This window comes from Anas acuta, chromosome 2 (assembly GCF_963932015.1).
Source record: "Anas acuta chromosome 2, bAnaAcu1.1, whole genome shotgun sequence".
NCBI lineage: Eukaryota > Metazoa > Chordata > Aves > Anseriformes > Anatidae > Anas > Anas acuta.
The window spans coordinates 19650450-19677187 of record NC_088980.1 but is presented as its reverse complement, the minus strand read 5'-3'; the positions used below and the strand labels follow the sequence as shown (position 1 = coordinate 19677187).

Sequence of the window (26738 nt, the reverse complement as noted above, 5' to 3'; positions counted from 1 at the left end):
GTGCCTCCGGACACGAGGTTTCAGTGCTGCCTGGTGGGGTGAGGTTTTTTTTTTCCATGTCCCAGGTGCTAAGGGCTCCTCAAAGAGCCTTGCTGCACTTTGTGATGGCTCTCGGACCCCGATCAAACCCTGCTGTTTCTTGCCAGGCAGGAAGGCTTCCCAAATTAGTCTAACACCACGGCCGAGCACTGTGACTAATAGGCATAACCGCGCAGCTCCTGCTATCTGCAGGGCAGGTTCAGCAGGGGAAGGAGCGGCACCAGGAATGTGCCTGCTCCTCCACAGCGAGGGGCAAAATCCCAGGGAAAAAAGAGCAGGGAAATTATTTGGGAGGTTAAGCAGTCCCTAGCATGAATAATTATGCCACGCAGCTCTGCTCTGGAGGTACTTTTGCAGTTACAGCTCTAGAAAAAATGAAGGAAAAATGAAAATCTGCTGGGAGCAGCCTCCAGGGAAGGTGCCTGGGCTGCAGGATCTTCTCGTGTCCCTTCAGCAGATCGCTGAGCTGGTCTAGGAGAAGGGGTGACCGTGACCCTCGGCGCTAAATCTGTGAATCTACCAAAACATCACGGCCACGAGGAGCAGATACGGTTTTGTTTATCCCCGGTCATTAGATCTTATCCGCCTCTCCCACTGTTGCGTTCAATAATTTGTCTGACAAAAACATAATTTCCAGCAAGGCTTAGAAACAATAAATAACCCTGAATTAACCACTTCCCCGGGCAGCAGCTTACAAATGAGTGCTCTCCTTCACGTGTGAATTTGCCCAGTTTCATTTTGCAGGTATTTGTTCAGGCTGTGCCTTTCCCCTTTAGTTTCCACACCTCTCATTTACACCCCGTAGGGTATCTCACCTTGCAATCCAGCCCCTTAAGCAGGGAGATGCTGCCAGAGGATCCTGTATGACACTTTAGGGATTCAAAACACAAGGGGCGGGGGGGAGGGGCTCTTCTCCATGCTCTTCAAAATGGCAATATGAAAAAAATAAAATAAAAAATGAAAGTGTGGCAAGGCATCATCTGGACCTGGAGATGAGGGAATGGCTTGCAAGGGAAAGGATGGGAGTAGGAGTGTTAACAGGGCAGTTGTGGGAGGGGGATCCCAGAAGCCACATTTTGGTCTTGGCTGAAGATGAAATTTTATTTTGTTTGTGCTCCCACAGAATTTGCTGTTACCTGTTTGAATAAGTATTGCTGGGAAGCTTTGACTTTCTCTTCTTAATACTGGTTATTGGCCTTCAAGATAAAGAGAAAAATATATTAAAGAGAGAAAAAATCTGAGGCCCCTGTGCAAACAAGATATGAATAATATTTTTTTAAAAAAAAAGGTCAGGATCACCCCTTTCTTCAATGAAACCCGGAGGAAACCTTCTGCAGTCCCTTCTCCATGGTGCCTCGTGGGGTGGGTGGGGAGCTGCACCCCACAGCCCCGCCTGCCCGGAGGGGTCAGCGGAGTCCCAGGGGCTTGCGAGGTCCCCAGGGGCCTCCGTGAGGTCCTCGGGGGCCACCAGGTCGCGCTGCCAGGAGCTGGGGGCTTCTTGGTGCTCGAAGCCCCACGGATGGGTGCTCGGAGAGGGAGCAGCCTCCCTCCCAGTTTAAACCAGCCGCTGGTGGGCAGCTCTCCTTCAGATTTCACCGCCGGGCAACCATCCATCTCTCCAGTCTTGTCCATTTACTGTGACACTTGTTTTAGCCCGGGACAAAGAAGGTGTTTGATAAACCGAGGGCAATATCTTTTGCGTTTATAGAGGCAATTAGCTCCACACTCGGTGTTGTCAGAGCGCCACGGCATCAATCACGGGCAGGCACCGGCCTCCCTAAAACTTACATACATGGACTCACCAGCACCGTGTTTATTTTGGGGGGGAAAACGTGTTTCATTCGGGCAACGGGAACAGAATGCGCTGGGTGAGGGCTCCTCTGTCAGAAGAAGACGGAATATTCCTCTGCTTGAGATAAAAAGGGGCGATAAGGCACCTGATTTGCTGCTGCTGCTTTAATCGCGGTTATTAGGGCTCATTGCGCCACGCTCCGCTGAAGTCTATCGGATTGTTGCTTTCTCAGGGCACAGCTCGCCCCCCCCAGGACCTCGCCGCCTTCCCCTCAGCGTTACACTCATCAATAAAGCCCCGTGCGCTGATTTTCATCCCCCCCCCCCGCACCAGCTGCTGGAGCAGCATCGCCTCCCCTCCCCAGAACCGTGCCCTCGGGGGAATTTAACTGGGTGCACATCTCTCGCTCTGCTTTCCCTGCTTTCTGCTCTCCCCCCCCTCCCCCCCCAGCACGGCAGATCTGGAACAGCCAGGCTCGGACGGGACCCGGCGCTGGCTGCTCGGCACAAACTTCGGGGGAGCAATAAAGAAAGAAAGAATGGGATGGGAAAAAAAAATAAATAAATAAATAATAATAATAATAATAATAATAATAATAATAATAATAATAATAATAATAATAATAAAGTTAAAATAAAATAAAATAAAATAAAATAAAATAAAATAAAATAAAATAAAATAAAATAAAATAAAATAAAATAAAATAAAATAAAATAAAATAAAATAAAATAAAATAAAATAAAATAAAATAATACAACCACCGAGGGGAACATCGCACAGCGGCGCAGGGTGCGGAGCGCTCCGCGGAGAGCCGCGGGGAGCCGCGCAGAGCCCTCACCCCTCGGGTGTGCTGCTCGGGAAGATGGGGGGGGACACCAAAGGGCCCCGGTTTTGGGGTTATTTAACTGGAGTTATTTAACTCGGAGGGGCGCGGGGGCTGCCCCGCCAGGGGGCCGAAGCGCGGCGCTCGCAAATCGCCGATGAAAAAAAAAAAAAAAAAAAAAAAACCACGAGAGGGGAACCTCGGCGTGCCTAGCGGCCTGTGCGGTTTTAACTCTGTCAGCTTCCACCAAAAAAAAAATAATAAAATACAAAAATAAAATAAAATATTAAAAACCCCGGTGGCTGAACGTCAGAAATGTTGGCGCTGAATTTTCGGAGCAAGGACCGAGATGGGCTTTATTTTTGCGGGGAGAAGGGGTGGGAAGGCCGTGTGGTCACCGCCGCTGCTTTGCGCCCGGAAAATGCTGTAGAAGGGGAAAAAAAAACTCTATTTTTTTGTTTATTAATAATATTTTTTTTAAATTAACCTTATGTGCTGGGCTCCAGGGACGAGCAGCGGCACCCAACCTGGGGACTACCTCTCGAAGAAGGGCCGGTCCCCGGCCGGCTGGGGGCGGCGGAGGGGTCGGGGGGGGGTGTGGGTGGGCGCGGAGCCCCCGCGGAGCGCTGCGGAGGGGCGGGGGGGGGGGGGGCGCGGAGGGGCCGCGCGTTCCACCTTAAGGGCGCGGCCCCTTTAAGGGGCGCGGTCGCCCGCGGGCGCTGCTGCGGCGCCGCCGCCGGCCTGCAGGGGGCGCTGCGGGACCGCGCTTGGCGGAGGCTGAGGCGGAGGAGGAGGAGGAGGAGGAGGAGGAGGGGGAGGAAGGCGGCGGAGGCCCCTCCGCGGCCTCGCCTCGCCTCGCCCGGCGCCCCCTTTGTTCCCCCGGGGGCGCTGCCCTCCCTCGGGGCAGCCTCACAGCCCCCCTGGGTGCCGGCCTCCGCCCTGCAGCACCCCAAAATTCGCAGGGGGGTCTGGGGGGGCTCCGCTCCCTTCCACTGGATCCGGAGGGAAAATTTGGGGGGAAAAAATAGGGAGCCCCTTCCCCTGCCCGGCATCCCCTATTGTAACGTGCCTTTGTTCCAACTCCCTAACGAGTTAAATTGCCTTGCCCGGCTAATTCCGACCGTAATTAGGGCTGATTTTTTTATGTATTTATTTTTTTAAGAGCCTAAATAAATTAAAATAATCTCAATTTTAACGCGACGCGACCTCTGTTTTTCTCGAGCGCAATGAGAAGCAAGCAAGCCATTAATTACAGCCAAGATGTCTCCACGTACGGACGATATCTGGGTGCGGGGAGCCTCAGTTTTATCCTGAAACACCGCATTTATTGGGAGAGATCGCCGGGATCCTAATTATTTCTATTCCTGGTCGCCGAATAAATAAGTTTAAAAAAATATATATTGTTCCCATTTTCATTGTGAAAAGCGATGACTTCTGAGAAATGCTCAGAAGTGTTGGGAAAGCTCAGAAGCTTTGGGAAGCGACCCAAAAATCGCCAGCACGGCACCCTTCCCTCGCACCCCCCTGGTCGTGATGCTGGCTGGGGGCTTCACCAGCCCTGCCTGCATTTCTGTCCCTGAAGGTGACAGGGAAAAAGCACTCAAATATTGAGAACCTGCTGGCCCTGAGTGGTGTTTTCGGTTGCAGGACCCCGGGACATTTTTTGGGGAATGGGTAAATCCTGCCCGCCCCTGGCCCCGACCGGGCAGCTCCGCCGGGGACCTCTTGGCACCGGTTTTTCCCTGCCCTGCCGCACACCCTGCGATGTGGTTTGCTCCCAGTTTTGTGAAAAGCAGACTTTGTCCCTACCCGACGGGTCCTCCAGGCAGAATTCAATGTCCCCCCTCGCAATTCCCTCTCCTGTCTGTATTTTTTACACTTTTCCTCACGTTTTTTTTTTTATGTGTTTAACCTCTTTATTTTTTTCCCTCCAGTTTCTTTGCCCTTTTCCTGAAGATTTTATATGTAAAATGCTCAACATGGAAAAAAAAGCAGTGATATCTAATCAGTAATTCGTATCAGCCTGCCAAATATCCCTCTTATTAAGTTATCCCCGCGCCATGCGCCTGTTCCCAGCCCAGCTCACCGCACGCCCGCAGGTCCCAGAAATCCACATTTTGTCGTATTTAGCCTCCTGGTAGCGACAATATTTTTAGTTGGCAAAGTTCATTTTCTCCTCTTAAACGCTGCCTAAAATCTTAACGCCGTTTCTTCCTCTATTTTGGGGGCTTTGAGCAATTAAAGGAGCATAAAGGAGTAATTTCTTTCCTCTTTCTTTTATTTTTTTTTTCTTAGAATTGGTATTTTCCCACTATAATTTAGACCGAAATAGGATTTTTAAAAGATCCAGAGTTCTAATCTCGGTTGATGTTTTGGTGTATTCACGGTAATGAGTCCTATTCCCTCGGGTCATGAAGCCCCCAAATGTCAATCAAACAAACTGATTCAGAAATGCCATTGTTCGGCTCCCACGTCACTCGCCTTCCTCTCATTTTACTTAACAATACCGGGGTTCTCTGATCACTCACTCGGAATATGGGCATTATCTGTGGAAAATGCACAAAGTGTCTTGATCTTTCGCTGGCAGATACTGTTATAGGGTTTCCGCAGAGCAGGCACTGCGTGTTTATACTTCTGCCCCCGGACTTTATTACAGCTCGCGAGAGCCAATGAATATCTTGAAAGCGAGCCGTGCCATAAATCCGTCAAAAATTAATTTGTCTGCGGAGATGTTACATTTCTATTTCCGCGGGCAGGGCTCCACGCAGCCCCCGCCGCAGCCGGCTCCGTGCTGGGGACACGCGTGGGAGCTGCCCCCGGGCAGGGGACACTGTAGGAAGCGACACCCGCAGCCAAAATGGGGACAGGGGGTGGTCAGGGAGTGCCCCCCTCGGGGTGCCACCCCGGGGGCAGTGCGTGGGGCACCCACGGGTGCCCCGTGGCGCGGCGGGCGGGTGCCGTGGGTGCCCCAGGCGGTCAGGGGGAGCTGATCGAGGAGCGATCCCGGGGCTCGGCTCCAAAAACCGCATCCCCGGGATGGGAGGCGGCAGGACGGGGGCAGCCAGCCCTGCCCGCGGCCCCGCAGCGCCCGGCCGGGGGGATTTGCGCAGCGCTTGCGGGGCAGGAGAGGCGGCTGCACTTAAACTCCGCGGCGTGAGCTCCCCAGCAGCCCGTCCTCGGCGTTTAAAGCGCCTTTTGTCTCTTCATTTCACTTAAGCAAGGGTTTTGTTGCCGGTTGCCAAGTTCTATTACTGCAGAATTTAATCGGGAAATGCTTTTCCCCGGTCCGAGCAAGACGGGAACAGCAGAATCCGAGGCCTAAAACGGTACGGAACAGATCCCCGGGTGATTATTGCTAATACCCTACAATTTTGTGCCGTCTTTGGGAAAAAGCACTTCTGCGGCAGCAACTTTTTGCGCTCAAAGGAAAAATTAGCCTTTTATTTTTCCTCCCCAACATGCAGCAATCACGCCCGACGCTGGAATATGAAACCGAAAAAGGATTTCTCTAAAGAGAAGGGCCTTAATTACTGGATTCCGTGTACAACTAATCCAAAGGCACACTTAAAAGGAAATTTAATAGCGCCAGTTTCTATTTCACCCCGGCTCGCATGTGTCTTGTGGCGTGATGCTCCCCGCCCGCCTCTCCCAGCGCCGCTGCAGGGCAGAGCCCGACAGCTTCCCTCCCTCTCCATTTTGGCCGGGATCAGCATCCCCTTCTCCCTGCAGCGGGAATAAATGGCAAGCCCTCTTTGGGATTAAACCTTCAGATTTTCTCCTTTGCTAACCAGGAAAGAGAGAGCGAGGGGAGAGAGGAAATGAAATTGTTATGGAGATTACAGTGGATGTCACCGGGTCTTTGGCCAGTCCCTGGGTTTTGTCGCTGAACGGTTAAGTGCAAACTTGTATTTCCCTTCACAAGAATGGACAATTTTTCTCGCTTATTTGCAGTTTTCCAAAGTTCTACACACAAATCAGTGAACCTTAAGAGACCCTTTCACTCTTTTATTGTGAATATTTGTCAGTGCTCGGGGGCTGTGATTGCAGTGACAGGTGAATCCAGGGGCCCAGCGCTGGCATCCCAACCTCATAGGTTTGGGAATGCAGGGGACTACCGGCCCTTTCTCTCGGGATGTGGCACTCAACAGGTTCACGTTTCCAGGGCTGCAATTCCCCTGCCCTGCAGCCGAGCGGGAGCGGAGCAAACCCAGTGGGTGCCCGGCCACCGCCCGGCTGAGCCCTGGAGCCCCCCGTAGCGCCCACCCCGGCATCCCCGGAGGAGGAGGATGAGGAGGAGGAAGAGGAGGAGGAAGAGGAGGAGGAGGAGCAGGGAGGTGGCTCGAAGGGCGCAGGGGGACCCCAGACCAGCTGCCCCGCACCTTTTCCCCTTACCCCCGGCACCCGGGCGGGCTCCCGCGGGGCTCGGAAAAGCCTCGCCCCTCCTCTGCCCCCTCTTTAATTTCCATGCCGCCTTTTAATTATTAATTAAAGCCGAGAAGGGCCGTGGCAGAGGAGGGTCGGGGGGGTGCGGGGGGAGGGAAGAGAGGGCTGGGGGCAGAGCGGGAGCGGAGGGTGGCTGGGGGACAGCTTTGTGTGCCGTTTTAATTGGCCTGGCCACAAAGGGGCTGCCGGGGGGGCCGGGCCGGTGCCTTTCCCCCAGAGCTTCGTCCCGTCCCGTCCTGGGCTCTCGGCTGCGGGAAAACCCCGCTGCTCCCCCAGGGCCCCCCCGGAGGGGCACCCCGGTGCGCGGCGCTGCGCGGAACCCAGCCGCGGGGTGCGGGACGGGCGCGCAGCCCCTCCGCGGGGCCGCGACCGGGGGGGCGACCCCTGCCCCAAGCACGGCTCGGCACGAAACGGCTCGGCACGGCTCGGCACGGCTCGGCCGGGTGATGCCGAGTTTGGGCAAGCGACCAGAGCGCGGAAGATGCGCGGCCACAGGCGTACCCCCGGCTCCGGGAGCCCCCGCTCCGGGCACTGTTTAATCCTTAATTTTCAATCCGGACAAAGCCCCATCTTTATACCAGGGAGAAACGCCATTGAGTTGGGACTAACCTTTAGGGTTATAGCCCAAATCGGGAGCTGGGAGCTTAAAGATGCTTGCCCAGCCCTCTTCTAACCTGAACAAAAAGGATCCGCAGAAAAACGCGGTTTTTTCTGTTTTCTTTTTCCTCCCAACAAAGAATTCCTAATCATTTCATCTTGGGGGTGAATTTTTATTCCCGTGTCCACTCAGGGTATTGAAATCGATCGCTGCAATATTTAATATATTACTGTCTTAGAGTCCTCTCTCTGTATGGCAGAGTTTATTTCTTCTCAGACTACGTCCCTACCTCTAACAGCTCCTCTGCACCTCCTCTGCGGTGTGAAGTAATGACAGTCCTCGCCAAACACACAGTCATTAACTGCGGTCAGTTTTCTCATTATGTGAAAAATCAAACGCCGGGCAAATAAAGGTATATTAAGAGAATAAATTCCCAATAAACTCACGGGCACTCGATTAACAAACTCAACAAACGTCTGAGGGTATAACTACAGCATTGGAACTAACCATTTTTTAATTACGTGGGGTTTATATAATGTACCCTTCATTTTTTGTTTAACTTTCCTATAGTGACCTGTCCCATAACCTTGTAATCCACTGTGGGATATTTCTTTCTGGCCTCTTTCCTTTTGTTATGCCCCCACAGGTTTCCAGCTTAGATGCCTTTTTTTTCTCTCTCTCTTGGTAAATGCGTGTTTAAAAAATATTTGACCTGTTTGACTTAGAGACGTGCAAAGACATCTGTGGATCGGGGGAGCTGTAGTGTTTCTACGTGATTTCACGACCTTCCTAAAGCAGCACCTGAAAACTAAAAATGTTACTCCTAAAATGTTTGGGGGGCGATGAAAAACTGATGCATCGGCGGCGTTTGCACGCGTGGCTAACTCCCGCACCTCGGTTTTTAGGGTTAGAGCCGTGGTTTTCGGCTCTCCCTGGGAGCAGATCCTCGATGGTCGAAAAAGTCCCAGCACGACCGAGTTTTTGCTACCCCATCCTGGTACGACTGAGGATGATTGAACATCCCTTAGGAAAGCCAAGGAGCACCCTAAGGTGCCTGCAGCACCCCGCTGCCGAGCGGGACCTGGCTGGCTCGTGGCACGATTTTCCCTCTACCCTCGGCTCGGGGCAGCCCCAAAAACCGAGCCGGGGAGAGGCAGGACGCAGCCCTTTAGCACAGACCAGCTTCCCTTGCCGGGAAGAAGCCGGCTGTTTTTTCAAGCATGATCGTTGCAGGTATTCGGGAGGGAAAGCATTTGAAAAGAGCGCTGAAAGCAGAGCAAGGGCGCTGCTGCTGCTTTACACCGCTGAGCAGAGCCGGGGCGAGGGGTGCTGAGCTCGCCAGCAGCCTCCCAGCACCTATGCGGGCAGAGCCAGGCAACCTTCACTCGCAAATGCCTTTTCTTTCGGCAAAGCAGCATTTATCTTCGGGAACCTGAGGCTGGTGGGGATGCAGAAACGTTAATCGCTCTCATGTCTATGCAGAGCTATTAACGCTATTGATTCTTAACTTTCTTAGCGAAGACAAATTTACCATATGTCGATGTGTAAACACTTTGGGATAAAATTAAAACCAGCTCCGCGCAATTGTCACCGCGCTTGATTCCCCTGCAAACTATCAGATGTTTATGGAGCTCGTCTCTCGAAATGATCAGACGCAATCAGCGTCGCTAAACCAAAGACAAGCAGTAAATTGCGTCTGAAAGGCGCCTCGCATCCGCAGGTTTGGTGAAGCCAAATTCCCTCGCAATCCGTGCTGGAGTCGGGCTGGGAGCCGCTGCGGCTCTCGGCTCCCCTCCGGAGCTTTCCTGAAGCCCGGTGTCATCGCTCTCCTGCGGAAAACGGGAGGAACAAATGCGGCCCCGCAGGCGCTGGCGGAGGAGCCGGGCTCCGCGCTGGAATTTTCACGGGCAGGCTCTGCGCATCTGTGCGCCCGTGTTTACAGAGGGAGGAGGAGGGAGGAAGGCCTCTGGAAAGGCAGCAGCCGCTTTTAAGTCTGCCGCCGCCGAAGGATTTGCTGTGCCGGGTATCCTCCTTGTGTGCCACGAGCAGTGCAAACACGTTGTAGAGAGGAGCTACCGAGATTCCCAACTTTCAGGTGTGTTCTCCAAAGTTGCCCCGCTTTCAAGCCCCCCCTTTCCGGCACGGAACAAACACGGCCGAGTGCTCGGATGGAGCCCGAGAGGTAGCGGCGGTTATCTGGAGAGCCTCGCCGTTTATCGGCCTCCCCACGGGCAGATAGCGACGGACGTCCCCAGGCTTGATGAATGGCAGGGCTTGTGGAGAATTCATACCTTTTACAGGCCCCCCTTTTACGGGAGGAGGCTACAGAAATCATAATGGCACGAATGAGCTTTTACTAGCAAAATTTGTAAACCCCAGGTAACCGTTCATAAACTTCCCCTAAAATAAAAAGGAGGCTGCGAGATCACAGGCTCGGAGAGCTGACATTATTTTATAGCACGTATTAAAGGCCGCTCTCTCTTTCCTCCCACCACATCATTCAGCGCGAACATCTTTTTCCCTCCGGCGACCTCAGCCAGCTTTTGACGGGGGGCGATTATGTCATAGCAAGAAACAACCTGAAAATCCTTCTCCCGCTTATAATGCCCCGCTTCAAACACCCGCGGCAGGCACGGCAAAGTTTCCCAAATGGGCTGGAAAACCGGTGGCGGAATAGCACGTTATCGCTATTTACCCGTCCCCAAGCTGGCATGTCCGCCTCAATGGAAACGAGCATTTCCGAGGGCGAGCGGCCCTCCTTTTATTTTTTTTTTTCCTTTTTTTTTTTTTTTTTTTCTCCGCTTTTACTATTTCTCCTTTTGCTATTGTCTCGGCCGGTTTTACCCCGAAACCTTGGGGCATGCGAAAGCACCGTGGGTAAATCCAAACCACATGTTCGCACCCGTGCCGCGGCGCTTTTAGCGCTCGCAGCCCCTCTCTCCCTCCCGCACCAAAGCACAAAGAAGCCTGCGAAGGCCGGCCCGGGGGCTGCATCCCGCACAGCCCCGCACAGCCCCGCACAGCCCCGCACAGCCCCGCACCGAGGCGGCCGGGAGCCGGCAGCCGAGCCCCGGAGCCGCCCGGGAGGTGCCGCCCGCACCCGCATCGCCATCCAGCGCGTCTTTTGCAAGGCTCCGGTTGTTTGTTGGTTTATTTATTTTGCCCGGGAAGGCAGAGAAAGGGGAATGACAGGATGAAATATAATACAAAGATGTGAAGTGACCCGAGTGGCAGCTGAAGGCAAGGGTTTAGCCGGGACGTGTTTCCCAGCTAAACTCTCCGCTGCTCTTTGGGGAAAACCAAATGCAGGTTGATGGAAACATCCTGTTTGGAGGGAAATGGGCTGTACAGCCCTATCTGCCCGCTCCGACAGCACCGAGCAGCCGGGAGGAGAACTGCGGGAGCCAGTCCCGGGAAGGAGGGAGCCGAGCAGCCGACCCCTTCGCAATTCAAGCCCGGTCCCCGAAGGCACCGGGGGAAAATCGCCCGGCTCCGAGGGGCAGGGCTGGGGCTGGGGCTGCCCCGGGGAGGCTCGGCCTCGGCCCCGCAGGGAGAGCCGCGGAGGGGAAGCCAACAGATGTGGGCTGCACAACAACAGCAAAAAGGAAAAAAAAAAAAAAAAGTGAAACAAGTGCTCTAAACCCAGGGGGGATTTCTCCTAATAGCGAAATCAGAGGGAGGGAGATTTCGGGAAAGAGAATAGCCCGAGATAAGTTTCTGGGCTGGAATTTACATTTCATCGCGATTTGTATTTTATAAGGCGCCGCCACGTGCCGCCCCAACACGGCCCGGCGGCGGGGGGCAGCCCCCGCGCCCCGCTTTCCTCGGGGATCCCGGGGTTTAAGGGGGGGGACGAAGTTTTGGGGAAGTTCCTTGCGGCTCCCCCTGCCCTCCCCCGGGCGGCCGGCGGTGGGAGGCGGCGGCAGGGGCACCCCAGGCCGGGGAGCCGGGGGGATAACAAAGAGCAGCGGCCCCTGCACGGCCACCACGGGGCCGGGGGGCTCGGCCCGGAGCTGGGGGAGCCCCCCGGGGCGGCGGGGTCCCGGGGTGAGGGTGGGCAGCGAGGGGAAGGGAGGTGCGGGGCAGGGCTGGGGGCGGCCGTGTGATGGCGGCCGCGGCGATGGGGCTCGGGCAGCCCAGCACAGCCCGGCCCCGGGGTCACCGCGGCCGGCCCCGGCTCCTCGCTCCGGGCCACATTAGCGGAGCGGCCATTTACTGCCCCTCGATTGCACCCGAGACCAGGTTAGCTCATAAAGCCATTCACACCCAACAATGGGGATTTTCTCAACAATTAACAAGAAACAACATAATAAAGCCATTTACAAAGCCCCGGCTATTTACTATAAATTAGCCACTCTTTAAGAGACCAGTGCGTAATTTCACACGCTTTACAGCCCCGGCTGCGTTTTTTAAACGCGACCAAGCCAGCGGCCCTGTTGCACTCCCCGCTCCGACCCCTCTCCCCCGTCCCCTCCCCGGCTCTGCCCGGGGGGCCGCGGCGGCGGCGAACCCCGCGGCCCCCCGCGCACAAAGCAGGCAGGGCGGAGGGGCCGGGGAAGATGGACGCCCTCCGGCCGCGGAGCCCCGGAGGGGGTCGCGGGGCGGGGGCCGAGAGGCCGCTTTGAAGTGCGGGGGCCCGCGGGGTGCCTCGCCGCGTCCCCCCACACCCGCTCCCGGCCGCGGGGAGCAGCCCCGGGAGCGGCGGGGCCGCCGAGGGTGCCGGCGGGGCCGGGCCGTGTGGCGCCGGGCAAGATGGCGGCCCGAGGCGCGCTGTCCCCCGGGCCCGCCGCGCAGGGGCCGCCCCGAGAGCGGCTCAGCGCCGCCCGCGGCCTGCGGGAGCCCGGCCGCCGAGCGGGCAGGCCCGTGTCCGCCGCTCGAGGGCCCGCTTCTCCCGCTGGGCTCGTTGGGTTTCCTCCCTCTCCCTCCATGTTTGTTATATATATATATTTTTTTTTTTTAAAGGCGAGGAGGCAGCCTTTAAAAGGAGAGGGAGCGGCGGCTCCCGCCGAACTCTCCCCCCCTGTTTACAAACACAGCTGTTGCCGTGTATTTGCAATGCTAAGGGTAAAGCCACCAGCGGCGAGGAGCAAACGAGGGGATGGTGCGGGAGAGGGGTCCTCGGCATCTGGAAAGGACAGGGCGCCTTGTTTTTGAAACTGTCAATTCCCTCAACCCCTATTGTGAGCGCTTCATGCAAAACATCTAGGGCCTTTTAAAGCTGGGGCTTGTGAGGCCGCCTCGGAGTGAAAAGGAGAGAGGGAGAGAGAGGGGCCTAGGGCATGGCAAATAATTATATCAGAACGGTAAAAAAAATGCGACGTGGAAGGCCTAAAATCAGTTCACCCCACGTCCCCGTGTCCCTTCCCGAGAGCTCTGGGCAGCCCCCTGCATGGCTCGGAGCGCTCCTGGGCTGCCCCGCGCCCAGCCAAGGAGCTGTGACACCGAGCCCTCCTTACACACGATGCTAGGGCTGAAATACCAGGGGAGGCTTGTGCATGGATAATGTCTACGAGTGTGACTTTAGCGAGGTAGAGCCCAGCGCCTCGGCCCTGGTTTTTCTAGCTGTTAGTTTTCGCCTTCCTGCGATGGCCCTGCTTTTGTACCGAGGAGCTGGCCGAAGAGACCCGAGGATGAGCCATTACATATTCTTTCCAGCAATCATCTTAACCATAAAAACCACGATTAACAACGTTATCTGTATGTCACGTTCTCTAACATGCTGCGTACAGGGGAAATTTTCCTCCGGCTCACCACCGTGTGTAGAAAATGCTGCTTTTTTTTACACCTCCACGTCTTAACTACTCACACGTGTGAACAGTAACAAACAAAAACATGATAGCATTGTTCTCATTTCTGCAGAAACTTTAATTTATTGGCAACTAAATCTGTTATAGGAAAAAAGGATCAGAGACCATGTAAAAAATCACCGAGTGAATGATTGAACAGCAAACTTCATACAACAGCTACCACTATTTTGCATTATTGCTTGTAGTGGTGTTTTAAATAAACAACCAGTAAAGAGATTATCCCACTGTAGTCAAGTAAGTGTAGATTATAGAACAATCACTTCTTAAAAGTAAATTGTTGTAAACTGCAAGTTACATGTTTTAAGGCAATATACCTCGTTGCTGAAGGCATTACACGTGTTCCCTTTTTAATGCTCTAGAGAATTAAACATAGTCCAAAACTTTCTTTTGTCTTCAGTATGGTAACAGAAATCTTCCCAGAAAATGTATCAATGAGCTCGACTCGTGGCAAATACCTATGGAGGCTGGCCCAGAAAGTACACGCACGTCCCTAGACTGCTTTTTCCTTTAGAAAATGCTGGTGGGTTTTGTGTACACCAGGAGCTGGAAAATGGTGGCAATTCATTACCAATACATTTTACGTTTTCTCCCCTGTAAGCGTTACAACAACGTTGTGACCTGGCTCGCTGGAACACCCTTGTTTTTCCTCCTTCTGAGAACTTACCTTTCTAGGAGAAAAGGGGTTATTTATACATAACTCAGTGATATGCCTTGATAGTATTAAGGCCGAAATGATAATGAATTCTGCTCGCAATAATAATCACAATGCCATCAGAAACAGCTACCAAACTACCAGAATTTTAAAGAATACCATTTCTTTCTTTCTTTTTTTTTTTTTTTTAATCCCTGCGTGTTATTGTACCTGGCTAATTTCTCCAACAGCAGTAAAAAACACGAAGGCTCCTGTTAGTGGCTTGCACTAAACTGAGGTGTACACGTGTGAAAATTATTTGGCTGTTTAACTTCTTGCCTTTTGATGTTGCCTGCGTGGAGGGGAGCCCAGCGGAGCAGCAGGGCCCTGGCCCGGGCCGGTGCCTGCCCCGGGTCCCCGGTCCCGGTCCCGGGGCTGGGTCTGGGCTCCGCTGAGGGCTCCGCAGCCCCTGGCAGGGCCGGGCGCCATATTTCACGTCCTCAACTCTGCAGAGCCTATTTGGTATAAATTTATGCTTATTCCTCCCCCTCCCCCCTCCAGGATTATTTAGGCAACCTGAAAAGGCACCTCTGTAATTTACAATTCCTGGCCAAATCAGCATATCTCTAATTGGAAGTAAACAGGGTCAGGGGACAGAGTTACTTTGAAAGTGATACGTTGTTTAACTGGCAAGGCGAAATTTTAGGTTTCGAGTTTGCATATTGCACCTTTGTAGCTTTTGCGTTTGGTTCTTTTTTTTTTTTTCCCTTTTTTTTTTTCTTTCTTTTTTTTTTTTTTTCTTTTTGGTCAAGGGAAGACCTTTGTCAAGCAGACACGGCTTTCTACCAGAGCTGGGGGCTTTCCTGAGCAGTCCGTTTGGTACGTCCTTACAGTTCTCTGGAAATAAGGCTGTAATCTGTGCGGCTCTAAACACACGAATGTAAACATTCATCTCAGAACAACTTCAGTAAGCAGATTTTTCACGACCATCGTAATTTCAGCAGAGCGGCTAAGTATGCAATGCACCTTTTGCAATTGGCAGTTTAAAGTGATGTGTGTGCGTGTGAGTGTGTGTGTGTGTGTGTGTGCGTGTGCATGCAGGGGGGAAGGGAAACTCCACTGAAAGGCAATTGTTTACTCTTTCTAAATATATTTGGCTGCAGGTATTCTTAGCCTGGGCCTTTTTACAAGGAGAGGAAAACTCCGGTGGATATAGTAAACAGAGCTGAAATCAGTCAGTGGCCGCTCGGAATATTTAGCGACACGAGGGGTTGGGAGAGGGCATCACAAAAGGCAGGAATTAAAAAACTGAAAACCAGGCAGCGGACTGCCATCAGAAATGTTGACTTTGAGTCACACAGTAAACATTACATTGTTGCTTTGTTTTCCTTTTTTTTTTTTTTCTTTTTTTCTTTTTGATTTACGATAAATTATTCTCCCGGGATTGATCGATGAGTGGAATCCTTAAAATTTAATTTGGGGATGATCTAGTATAAATAAAATGCTAATCCAAAGAAAGAAACCAGCAATTATTCATCCTAAACTCTGCTGATTCAGCAACTCAATTAGAACTGCCTTTCTCAAGCTGCAAACTTTTCAGATTGTTTTCAGAGTTGCTGTGCCCGTCCTCCCCCCGAGACAGAGACCTTCCCCCGAGCAGCCCTGCCTCGACTCTCGGGCCTGCAGCCTTTTTTTTTTTTTTTTTTTTTTCCCTTTCTTTCGGAGGGGCTGGGGGGGAGGGAGGGAAACAGTTAACCTCTTGAAGCGTATTTCCTCCAAATAAAACCAGTGAACTTACAAACGGAGAGGAAACCGTGGGTAACTCTGCAATAATTCAAAGTGTATGGAATCAGGAATTTTTAAACAGTGTTTTTAATTGAAAATAAAGCTAAAGCATGCTTTTCAACAGTGCAAATTTCCATAATTTTGATTTACTGCTTCCATCATCACAATATATTATACCAGCATGTCTCACCGAGGGCTAGACTCTAGAAGTCTGCCTGTTCGACTATTTCGATATTAAGTGCAAATATAGATAATTGCCTCTGATTGTCACGTGCAGTAGAAACGTTTCTGCTACATAGAGAGGATGGTATGGAAACAAAAAACAACAACAATCAAATCGCAAGAGATGAGGATAAAACCGGGCAGTGTGCTACGGTAGAAATGCCTGAGTTTTGGTGCCAGAGAGCTCTGAATAACATGGTATTCTCATTTTGGGTATTCTCGCCACTTATGGCCTCTCGTTTCACTTTCTGTGTTGTATTTACTGCTTTGCTATTTCCTCCAGCCAGCGTGAGGGGCTGGACCATAAATTGTACTGCTATCCGGGCAAATATTTTAGTTGCTTTGCAAGTTTGTAAGGGGCATGTTCAGACCACAACTTAAGTATGACATTAGTGGGTAACAGTAACCTTATTTAAGACCTCTGGGTGAAACAAAAAAGACTTTCCAAATGCAAAGAGTGGCTGTACAAGTAAAAAGACACCCTTTACCAAAAATAGAATTCCACATTTATTTACTGGTTTCAGATGAGGCAGCTTTTCCCAGTCCTGGGGTCGCAGGCGGACCCCAGCCTTTGCAAACCGGAGAAAAACGAGTAAGTGCAACTGCTCTTAGAAAGAGACACCCCTACACCCGAAAACAAAGCTCCCGAAAAGTAGGCTGCTGCCACATTGAATTATAGTGAACCCTTACTGTGCAACCATGTAACTTAACAAACTTTAACTGAATTAACAGTTAGACTTCCATTTTCGAAATCTAGTGCATAAATTTAATGGCTCATTCTAATATTTATTATTCAACCTTTTGACATTTATTTGCAGCAGTTGAATTGAGGTACTGGTGCATTATTAGCATTTAAACAGTAAAGTGTTCCAGCTCTACCATAATAACTGAGTTTAACTTGAGTCTTTAGCCTGAAGTACTCTGTGGAATGTAACCAAAAAAAAAAAAAAAAGTAAAAAAAAAAAAAAAAAAAGCACCAACCAACCAACCAAAAACAAAAACAAATGAAACAGTAGAAAAATAAAAAAATAAAAAAGACCCAAAACAAAACAAAAACCACGGTTGTAACGGTAAAGAAAATAGTAATCCGGTTTCTGTCTTCACAATGTGATAAAACAGGATTCCAAAAGCGTGTATAGCATTAATGGGCTGGTACAAACCATCCTGCAGAGTTTAAAAACGTAAGAAAGTTAAAGGTGGTTCAAGAAAATATTTTCCAAACTATTTTATTAATTAAATTTCCTGAATTTGTGGCTAGGTGGAAGAGGTATTGCAGAACCGCCCAGCTGCCATTTCCATACAGGATGGGCCTTGTGAGGTGGTTGGGAATCCTTAGTGGTGTTTAAGGAATAAGCTGGCAACAAATCCCCATCATTGCCAATAATTAGTGATGGTGGACAGGGAAAATTTGCCATGAAATTAAATGGCCTTTTCACTGCTGATGCTACATTGCTGGCTACCCTTTTGCGTCTATTGTTAACTGTAAAATCATCCAGTGTTCCTTCATGTGTCTCAATTTTACCTGTAGGACGTGGGCTTCGAGCTGATTTCAAATTTGGTTTGACTGGAGGAGTCTGCAGTACAGGTCGCTTTCCCAAAACCAGTGTCCTGTAATTTTTTCTCACCCTCGCTCCAAATTTATACTCCCCATCCTCAGGTTTTGGAGTACCTAAAGTGCATGAGAGGACCTGACTCTGAGTCAGCGGGTTTAAGGAAGTGGTTTCTTTCTCAGTGCATGCAGAATCTTCCTTGGCTGTTAATAAAGCGTCCTGGTTATTACTCTCAGTCACACCGTAAAACTCATCCTTAGTATCATTGCACTCACACTTTAGCTTATGTGTTGTAAGGTCAGGCTCATACTCGTCGTTCGCACTGCTGTCCTCTATTTTGATTTTAATGCTGTGCAGGAATGGCAATGCCTTATTGCCTGTATCAGTGCACTGGAGCTCAGCTGCTGCTGCCCCTGGAGAAGCAGCATCCTCCTCAGGATCAGTTTGTAAAGAGGGCAAATCCGTGGCAAATTCAATACAATGAGGGATTTTGGAATCTTTCTCTGAATTTGCAGCCGCTGATGAAGAATCATTATTTAAGAACCTAGCAGCTATTGTATTGTTATCTGCACAGTGTGTAGTAGTTGCTTGAAGGCATTTCCTTGCCTCTCTGAGTATTCTTTGTTGTGGAAATGCATTGTTTGTCTTTGGGCTAGGTGAAGAGGCCCCCTTTGCAACACAGTTAATTGTTAGGTCAGTACTCTTGGCATTATTGGAAAATTCAGAGTGTGGGAATGTGAGCTCAGATACCCTATCAGCTCTTATCTCCGCGAAGCAGCTCCCCAGGCCGCCGGAGCAGCACAGCAGCGCCGGGCCGGCGGGAGCCCAGCCGGGGCGGCCCCACTCCTCCGGCGGCTCGGGCTCGGCTCCGCCGGGAGCGGCGCGGAGGGCGGGCGGCCCGCCGGGCTCCGCCGGGGCCGGGGCCGGGGCCGGGGCCGGGACCGTGGCCGGGGCCGGGGGCCGGGGGGCGGCGGCGGCCAGATGGTACAAGAAGTTGGCGTGGACCACGCCGGGCGGGTTGCAGAAGCTGGTGCGCCTGAAGCGGATGCTCTGCACCGAGACCTGGCTGGAGACCGAGCTGGAGTCGGAGTCCGAGGTGCTGTCCTCCTCCTCCTCCTCCTCCTCTTCCTCCTCCTCCTCCTCCTCCTCTTCCTCCTCCTCCTCCTCCTCCTCCGAGCTGCCCTCGCTGGACTCCGAGCCGCCGCTGCCCTCCTCGTCCTCCTCCTCCTCCTCCTCGTCCTCCTCCTCCGAGCTGCCCTCGCTGGAGCTGGACAGGCTGGAGCCGCAGTCCGAGTCGTGGGCGGCGCGGCCGGAGCAGCAGCTGGACTCCGAGTCGCTGCTGCCGCTCTCGGCGAAGCCGGCGGCGCCCGGCGGCACCGGCGGCCCCGGCGGCACCGGCGGCGGGGGCCCGAAGCCGGGCGGCAGCGGCAGCGGCAGCCGCGGGGCTCCGCGGGGCCGGCAGGGCCGCGGCGCTGCCAGGGGCCGCCGGGCGCCTCCGGGGGGGCCCAGCACGCCCGCGGCGGCGGCGGCGGCGGCGACGGCGGCGGCGACGGCGGCGGCCGCCCCGTGGTGGTGGTGGCGGCGGCGGCGGCAGCGGGCGGGCAGGGGCGGGGGCCCGGCGGCCGGGAGCCGCGGCCGAGCCGCGGAGGAGGCGGCGGCGGCGGCGGAGGGAGGGGGGCGGGCGCGGAGGGGCGCGCAGCCGCCCGCCGCCGGCGCCGTTTCATAGTGAGCGGGGGGTTTGCGAGGCGCCCGGGCGAGGTCTGGGTGGCTGTGGCCAGTGTATTTACTAAAAATGTGAGGTAGGTGAGAGGCCGGCAGCGAGGCGGCGGCCCCCGGCCGCAAGGCTTTCCTCCGGAGCGGCAGCAGGGGCCGGGGGGGGTCGCTGAGCCCCAGCCAAAGTTTGTTCTCCTTCCAGAAGCCGCAGAAGGGGTCGGCGGGAGCGGGCTCCGGCCGGAGGTCGCTGGAGGCCAGAGCCCGGCCGATTTTCCTCCGTTTCGTCTTGAGGACGCGCTCGGTTTTGCAGGATGTGTACAGGGCTTCCACGTCCTCTCTGGAGATCAGGGTGCATTTGGCGGCGTGGAAGGCGATGGAGTTGATGGCTTTGAGTTTCCTCAACTCCTCCAGGTCGCAGTGATGCTTTTTGACTTTTAAATGATCCATTCGCTTGTGCACGGTAGTTCTCGGGATGTTTTTGAGCAGGTCTGTAAAAACCTGGGAGAGTGCAAACATTTGCTTTCCTTTAATGATGAGGTAGCCGAGCCTCACGCCATCCACCTCTTCAAAACCCGACTTCAGGTCTCCCATTTCGTGAATTAAATTATTCCCAGCATTTGCAGAGAGAGAGAGAGAAGAAAAAAAAAAAAAAGGGAAAAAAAAAAAAAAAAGAAAAAGCCACACACACACAATCCTCAGCCAGATGCTGTATTTGTCTCAAGGCATCCTGCTAATAAAATGTAACAAAGGCTGTTATTCCTGGTGAATGAAGTGCCAAACTTTAGACGAAATTAAAAAAGAAAAAAAAAATAAATTAAAAAAAAAAAAAGCCCGTGAGACTACAATCGGTGTATAATCTTAAAAATCAGGTTTGCCAAAGTGTTTCTCTAAGTTGCTGCTGAAGATCAGTACCTGTTCCCTTTCATTCCCTGCTTTTCCATTGGAAACTATGATAATGGAATGTGAAGGGAGGAAGAGAAAAGAAATGCAGCTGCTATTCCCGCCGCTGCTTTAGCTACAAATAAAATGACAGAGTGAAGTGAGCTCGTCCGGAGACACCTTCATCAATTAATTCCCCTAAAGCCAACGCTGATTGGACACTCCTGACAGGTGATGCAATAAAAATTGATATTCCACCCCTTCCCCCAAAAAATCTCCCACTAATTAGCATACCCTTATACTGCCACCTCCCCTCCCAAAGTAAATAATACAGTTAGTATATAAATCTTTCTATTAAACAATCTGAGCTCAAATACGCTCAGACCTCTCAGACTTCCTCCTCGCTAGCTCCAGACGAAGGATTTGCACGCTTTTTCCCGTGTCGTTTCGTGTATTTTCAGGCTCTTTTGGCCAAACGGTGCTCTTTTGTGCACGCCGTGGTTTTAAAGGACATAAGTCTGATCGTGGCGATGGAAAATTCTTCGGTAACGTAACCGTTTTCAGCTGGTATTTTCTTCTGCATTGTGCGGAAAGCGAAGCTTAGCGAAAACGTGCAGAACAGCCTGGTATTTCCCTTCCTGGAGCTCCGAAGTTAAAGGCTCGGCTGTTAACGAGAGGGAATACTTACATTTTCGAGTTTCTCTTGATTTTCCTCTTCTGCTTAATTAGCTTTTTACAGCCGGGGACTAAGGTTATTTTGCTGCCTGGATATCGCGGGTCCCCGCACCGCGACACTGTACCACTTTTAACCGAAATCCTGCCTGTAGTATTGCGGGAGGGGGGAGGAGGAGGACGTGGGCTCACGTCAGACCCATAACAAAGCATAGATAAGCCAGAAATGTATACACTTTTCACAATTAACCGCGCCGGATCACGAGCTGGAATGCCCTATAGTCCCCGAGCCCACGTCAGGATTCCTGCGTGCTGATTGCTTCCAGCAGAGAAAGGAGAATGCGAAATATCCAAGGTGCTTCCAAGAGGCTTTACGTAATGACAAAAAAGTGCTGGCACACACAATGTACGGCTCTGCAACGGGCTAGGATGCTCCTGCCCTGCAGTTTGCATCTTCAGCTCGGGGTAGCCCTGCCGCAGCTTTTTGATGTTCCATTTACAGCAGCCCCCTAAAATCAATTCGGAGAAGCAGCACGCAGGTTTAACCTCTTCGGAGAAACGTGAAATTATTCGAGCGTCAGCCACGACGGTTTCGAAAAATGTTGCGATAGCTGCGTGCCTCTTCCTTGTCACGTTAAAATGATGCTCGCGGTTTGCACGTTGGGCGCTGCAAAAGAAAAAGAAAAAGAAAAAAATCACCAAGCTCTGCCGTGCATCCAGCGCTCAACTGGCTGCAAACACGAGCACTTTTATGTATCGCTGCACATCCAGAATTAGACATATCCGTGAGATTAATGAGACATCTCAGATTTCTGGGACTTGGCAAAAAAAAAAAAAAAAAAAAAAAAAAAAAGAGAGAGAGAGAGGGAAGGAGGAAAAAAAAAAAAAAAAACAGGCTTCAATTCCAAATGTCAATATCCACTCCGTGTATTGGCAACATGGTGCGGGGAGTTCGCGTTACCCCGTCAGGTAGAGCTAAAATAAAGAGCGAGATCGCCCTGCCAAAGAGGCAGCCTCGCATGCCAAGGCGAAATGCAGGCGAGCCCCCAGTTTCGCAGGAATTCTAGAGAGACCTGGGAATTTCGAGGAGTGCATCCGGAAATTGAGGAAGTCTATTGAAGGGAGCCTCTAACTCGGAGGGCAGAGATTTAGGAAAGTCAGCCTTGGACTACTGTTGCTCTCTCCGCGCAGATGTAAAAAATCGCCGCTGTTCAACTTAATCCATGTGTGCGCGAAACCGCGGTGGCTACTTCTCCCCTCGGGAAGCTAAGGAGAGCCTTCCCGTCCGAGAAACCGGAGCTAGAGCGAATTACATTTCGTCCCTCGAATTAGCAAAGGCTTCACTGGGTGGATCTCGTGATATTTCAGCCTTGAAACGCGCCCGAGAGGCAGCGGGGAACAATGCCTCGTCGCAGCTAATGCCAGCCGCCGGGGCAGCCGGCGCTGCAGCTGGCTGGAGCAGCGTGCGCCTTTCGGGAGAGAGGCATCGAGCCGTGCTCGGGGGGCTGCGAGCGAAGTTGCGAGGGAAAACAGCTGCTCCCGTTAAAAAGGAACCACCGTGGTCTTTCTAGAGCGAGAGACAATAAGGGTCGTTTCAAAATTCCTCCTGATGTACTTATACGCCGCCAACACCCCCCCCCTCCCCGCACACACACACACACACCACCCCCCTCCCCGCTGCTCTCCTCCCCCTGCTTTAAGGTTAAGGCTAGGGAGTCAACAGTGAGGGAGCAGTAAAGTCCGGGAAAGCTTTTCAGCAGACGTAAAAAAAAAAAAAAAAAAAAAAAAAAAAAGGAAAAAAATAGAGAAAAAGAAAACAAGAAAAACACAAAACGCCCCCCCTTCAAAAAATAAAAAGAAAAATAAAAAAAGAAAAAAGAGAAAAAAAGGGGGAAAAAAAGCCCCTCTGGGCTGCAAAGCCATTCGTTTGCAGGCATTTGGGGTGCTTTGGGCTCCTGTGCAGGGGCTCGCAGGCAGGGCCGCCCGCAGTCCCTGCAGCTGACAGCCTGGCAGCGGGATCCGGCAACTATTTCAAAAATGCCTCCTTTTTGTTTGCTTCATTCCGGCGCTATCCAACGCCTCGGAGCAGGAGCGGCTATTTGGCCGAGCTCCGCTCCCGGCTAGGCACAGCCCTGAGCCTCCGGGTCGAAGGGGAGAGGGGCGGCGGGCGGTGCGAGCCGCCCCCCGTACTTACAGGCACCCGCACACCCTCTGAGCCGCATCCCTCTCCCCGGCTCCCCCGGAGCCCTCTGTTTCTCTACTTCTCCAGCGGGTTTTTGTGTGCGAGGCGAACCAGGCGGCTCTCCCCGGGCCAGCAGCACGCGTTTGTGCATCCGGGGTCGTCTTGGAGCCCGCCGGGGGAGAGCCTGATAAAGGGCCGCCGGGGGCCCCTTGCACACGCACACGCGAGGCAGGGACTTTCAGATGGATTTGCACGCACGCAGGGGAACGGCGATCAATAGCGAGCCACGTTTACGGCCGGGCTTGGGAACGCGCAAGGCGGCCGAAGGGATTAAAATTAAAAAAAAAAAAAAAAAAAAAGAATGAAAAAAAAAAAATGGAGGTGTCTGGTAGCAATTAGGTGCAAAGTTAGGCACTAATTTACTCGCTCGCAGCCTGCGTGGACGCCTGCGTGGCGGTGTGCTGTGCATGTGTGCGCGCAGCCGGCCGGACGTGTGGCCCTCTCTGGAAAACGAGGGAGTTTCTTTGTTAATTCCGTGGCCGGTGTCCCCCTCAGTCGCGATCAAAGATGCACATGATTAAAGGCATGGAGGTTTGGCTCGCCTTTCTGCAGATAAGGAGGCCCGGAGATGCCCGCTTTTGCCAAATCCACATGCATGCAACTCCGCGGAGTTGTGAGCACAGGGCACACACACACACACACCCCGGGACTATCAATCAAACGTGCTCCTTTTCACGTTGAGTAGCGTGCAATCTGCAATCTCCACTCTATAGGCAGTAGCGTTTCAGTCTTGAAGCTGTCTGGCCGAAGGATAAACCTCATTAGGAAAGAAAGAGAAAAAATAATATTCATAATCGCTCGCCGTGGACCTATTCCCATTTATTGGGAATCGCATACTTTCATTTTGGTAAACTTGTGTTAAAATATACGTGCTCGCGGGGAAGCGCTTAACCACATTGTTCCAGAAAGAAAATGCACGTAGCGTTTGAAATGCTCCTTTTACGCGATGTTTTGATTTATTTTCATAGGATGATTATGTTTAAATACCAGCGCAATTCAGCCTGACCTCTTCCTTCTGCAATGAAGTAATGCACACACCATTTACAGTCTTTTAAACGTGGAGTTGGGAAATGCAACAGCGATGTCCACCAGCAGTTGTACTAATGGGGAGAAATCTTTTGAAAATCTTCAGGAAAACCTAAGAGGTCACGTGCATTTTCACACTAGGATTGCCACATTATTAGAGTCTTATTATTATTTATTATTATTTGTTAAGTGCTGGGCCACGTCTCCAGGTATTGACAAGCATTAAATAAACCTTTTGCTTTCCCGGCTCTGGGCAGAAATATAGATTGCAAATGAGAACTTCTTTTCTAGCCCTATACCCTGCTTTTAGATATCGCTGTGCATATTTTGCTCAAGGAGGACACAGAAAGCAGCTAGAGGCTATCACAAAGAGTCCAGTAACGTAAATATAATAGGGTCAAAGAACAGTATAATGGGATCCTTCTGCTATTTTAAAGTCAGCCAAATGTGACTGTAGTACGTAAAATTTGCCGTAAATTCTGGTGTGACAACAAATGAGAACGTATAACTAAATCTCCTAAAAATGTAGGACAAAGAAATGCCAACCATCAGCCCGAACAAAAAATCATAATCTGGCCAACACCGCTATGCCTAGGAGTTTCACTGGGTATTTTCTTTTCCCTTTTTTTCCTTTTTCCTTTTTTTTTTTTTTTTTCCTAAACAAAGCAGCAATGTCGAATTCTGCCGAGTGCTTTTTAAGTTGTAATTTATCCGTGGGGGCTGGGGCGTCCCTTGCGCCTTCGAATTTTGTGCAAATTTTAATGGTCGCGAGCTAAGGCTATTTCTTGAGCTTGCTACTCCCGGTAGTTTTAAAATACTTTTTTAGCAGGAGTTTCTGGACACATACTACATGCCATGTTGTTTACTGACCCATAATCAAAATGCAGTGACCTTCTACCCTTTTTTTGCCCCTTGACCCATGCTGAATTCAATGCAGCCTTTATAAATTTGCAAATCCTTGGACGTAAAGGGGATTTGGTGAGGCTTTGTTCTGAAAGGCTCCTAAAAGTTTGCATTTTTAATTAGACAAAGGTAAAGCAACAAACATTGGGAAATAAGATCCTCTCCTGCACATAGGTGATGGCTCGTAATTTCTCCGCCAGGGAGCTACATCCTAAAAAACGTACCCTGCGAAGGGACAAGGGGTTGCGAGCAAGGGAGATCAGGAGGTTATGAATTGCACCAAATTAGCAATGTGGTACAAATCACTTCCATGACGTAAGGGCCGGCCAGGCCGCAATCTTCCGGCGCTCCTCATCTCCAAGGACTGTGCGGATCCCGGTGACCCGGGGAGAGGCAGCGATTTGAGCTGGAGCTACAGGCACATTCCCTTATCTCCTCCGCTATCAGTCAGCTTAAAGGACACCGTAATTATGATGGTGATAAAACAATGCCCGCTTATGTGTGCTGAATAAATAAAGGATGTTTACAGCCCTAGAATGTTTCAATTCCAATTAAACGCTATCAAAGAGAAGCCCCTCTCCCCCTTCTCCCCCCTCTCTCCCCCCCCACGAGTCCCTATTTACCTTGGGGGCTGTAATGCGGCCCTGTGAAAGGAACTGGCCTTCCACTTTGCCTGGGGAGGGGGCAGGGGAGACACCAGGGACCCTGGGGGCTCGTTTTCCAGCCGGGAAGGGGGTGCTGGGGAGGGGGGGTTCGTCCCGGCCCCAGGATGGGCTCACCCAGCGCCCTTGGGTGTTGGGGGCCCTGGGGTCGCGCCCCCCCTGTGTGTGTGTGAGCCTTGGAGATGGGAGGCTGGAAATCCATCCCATTCACCGAGACACCGGGATCATTGCAAATATTCATTGTATCAGCAAATCTCATCATAATCAGATTAAAGCAAGGGTTGGTTCGGGGAGGGGGGGGGGGGATTGCCTGTGCGGCTGGGTGCTAAACACCGATTGGGCTACAAAGGAATCGGAAAAAGGGATCCCCTCGGATCTGGTCGCAAGGGAAAAAAAAAAAAAAAAAGGAAGAAGGAAAGAAAAAAAAGGAAAAAAATGCCAGTTATTTTTTGCAAGAAAGGAGACACTGAGATTCTGCATCCACCCCCCGGGGAGTGCATTCCTCTCGGAGGTTGTTCCCCCTCAACCTTCATGGGCAGCACCGGCCTGCTTTTCGCTCGCCTCGTCCGAGGGCAGAGCTCGTCTACATTTCAGCGTTAAAATGCCTGTTTTATTCGGCTGCCCGGGGTAGAAATGTTTATGTTTGGGAGCAGAACCCAGCCCCTGCCCTGCTCTGCTCCGCTGCCTGCGCTCAGGCCCAGGCCCCCGCTGCCCTCAGCTCCCTCGGAGGGTCCCAAACGTGGCCGTTCACCGAGGCGGGGGGCTCCAGCCTGCCACAACGTGCTCGGCAACTTAATCTCAGGCTAAAAAAAAAAAAAAAAAAAAAAAAGGAGAGAGAGAGAGAGCAGGGAGCGAAAAAAGCGCGGCACACACAACTCTCCCGACGGCTGCGGTTCACTTCCGAGGTGGACCGGGCATTTTAAAGCCGAGGGGAAGGCGTGCGTGTGGGGG

The 26738-nt window shown here is 52.0% G+C and overlaps 1 protein-coding gene across 3 annotated transcripts; it reads right to left on the bottom strand.

The window, feature by feature from the left end:
- Positions 1-15989: 15989 nt before the first annotated feature.
- On the bottom strand, positions 15990-23421 carry SKIDA1 (SKI/DACH domain containing 1). Of its 3 annotated transcripts, XM_068673776.1 has the most exons (3): positions 23149-23421; positions 22028-22521; positions 15990-21621 (listed from the first exon to the last, which is right to left on the bottom strand). In XM_068673776.1, the coding sequence occupies exon 3, from the start codon at positions 19992-19994 to the stop codon at positions 17370-17372; it is 2625 nt and encodes an 874-aa protein (XP_068529877.1). In that variant the 5' UTR covers positions 19995-21621; positions 22028-22521; positions 23149-23421; the 3' UTR covers positions 15990-17369. The 3 variants fall into 3 exon arrangements, with proteins under 3 accessions (XP_068529877.1, XP_068529876.1, XP_068529878.1); XM_068673775.1 differs by having other exon boundaries at positions 15990-22521; XM_068673777.1 differs by lacking the exon at positions 22028-22521.
- Between the last annotated feature and the right edge of the window lie 3317 nt (positions 23422-26738).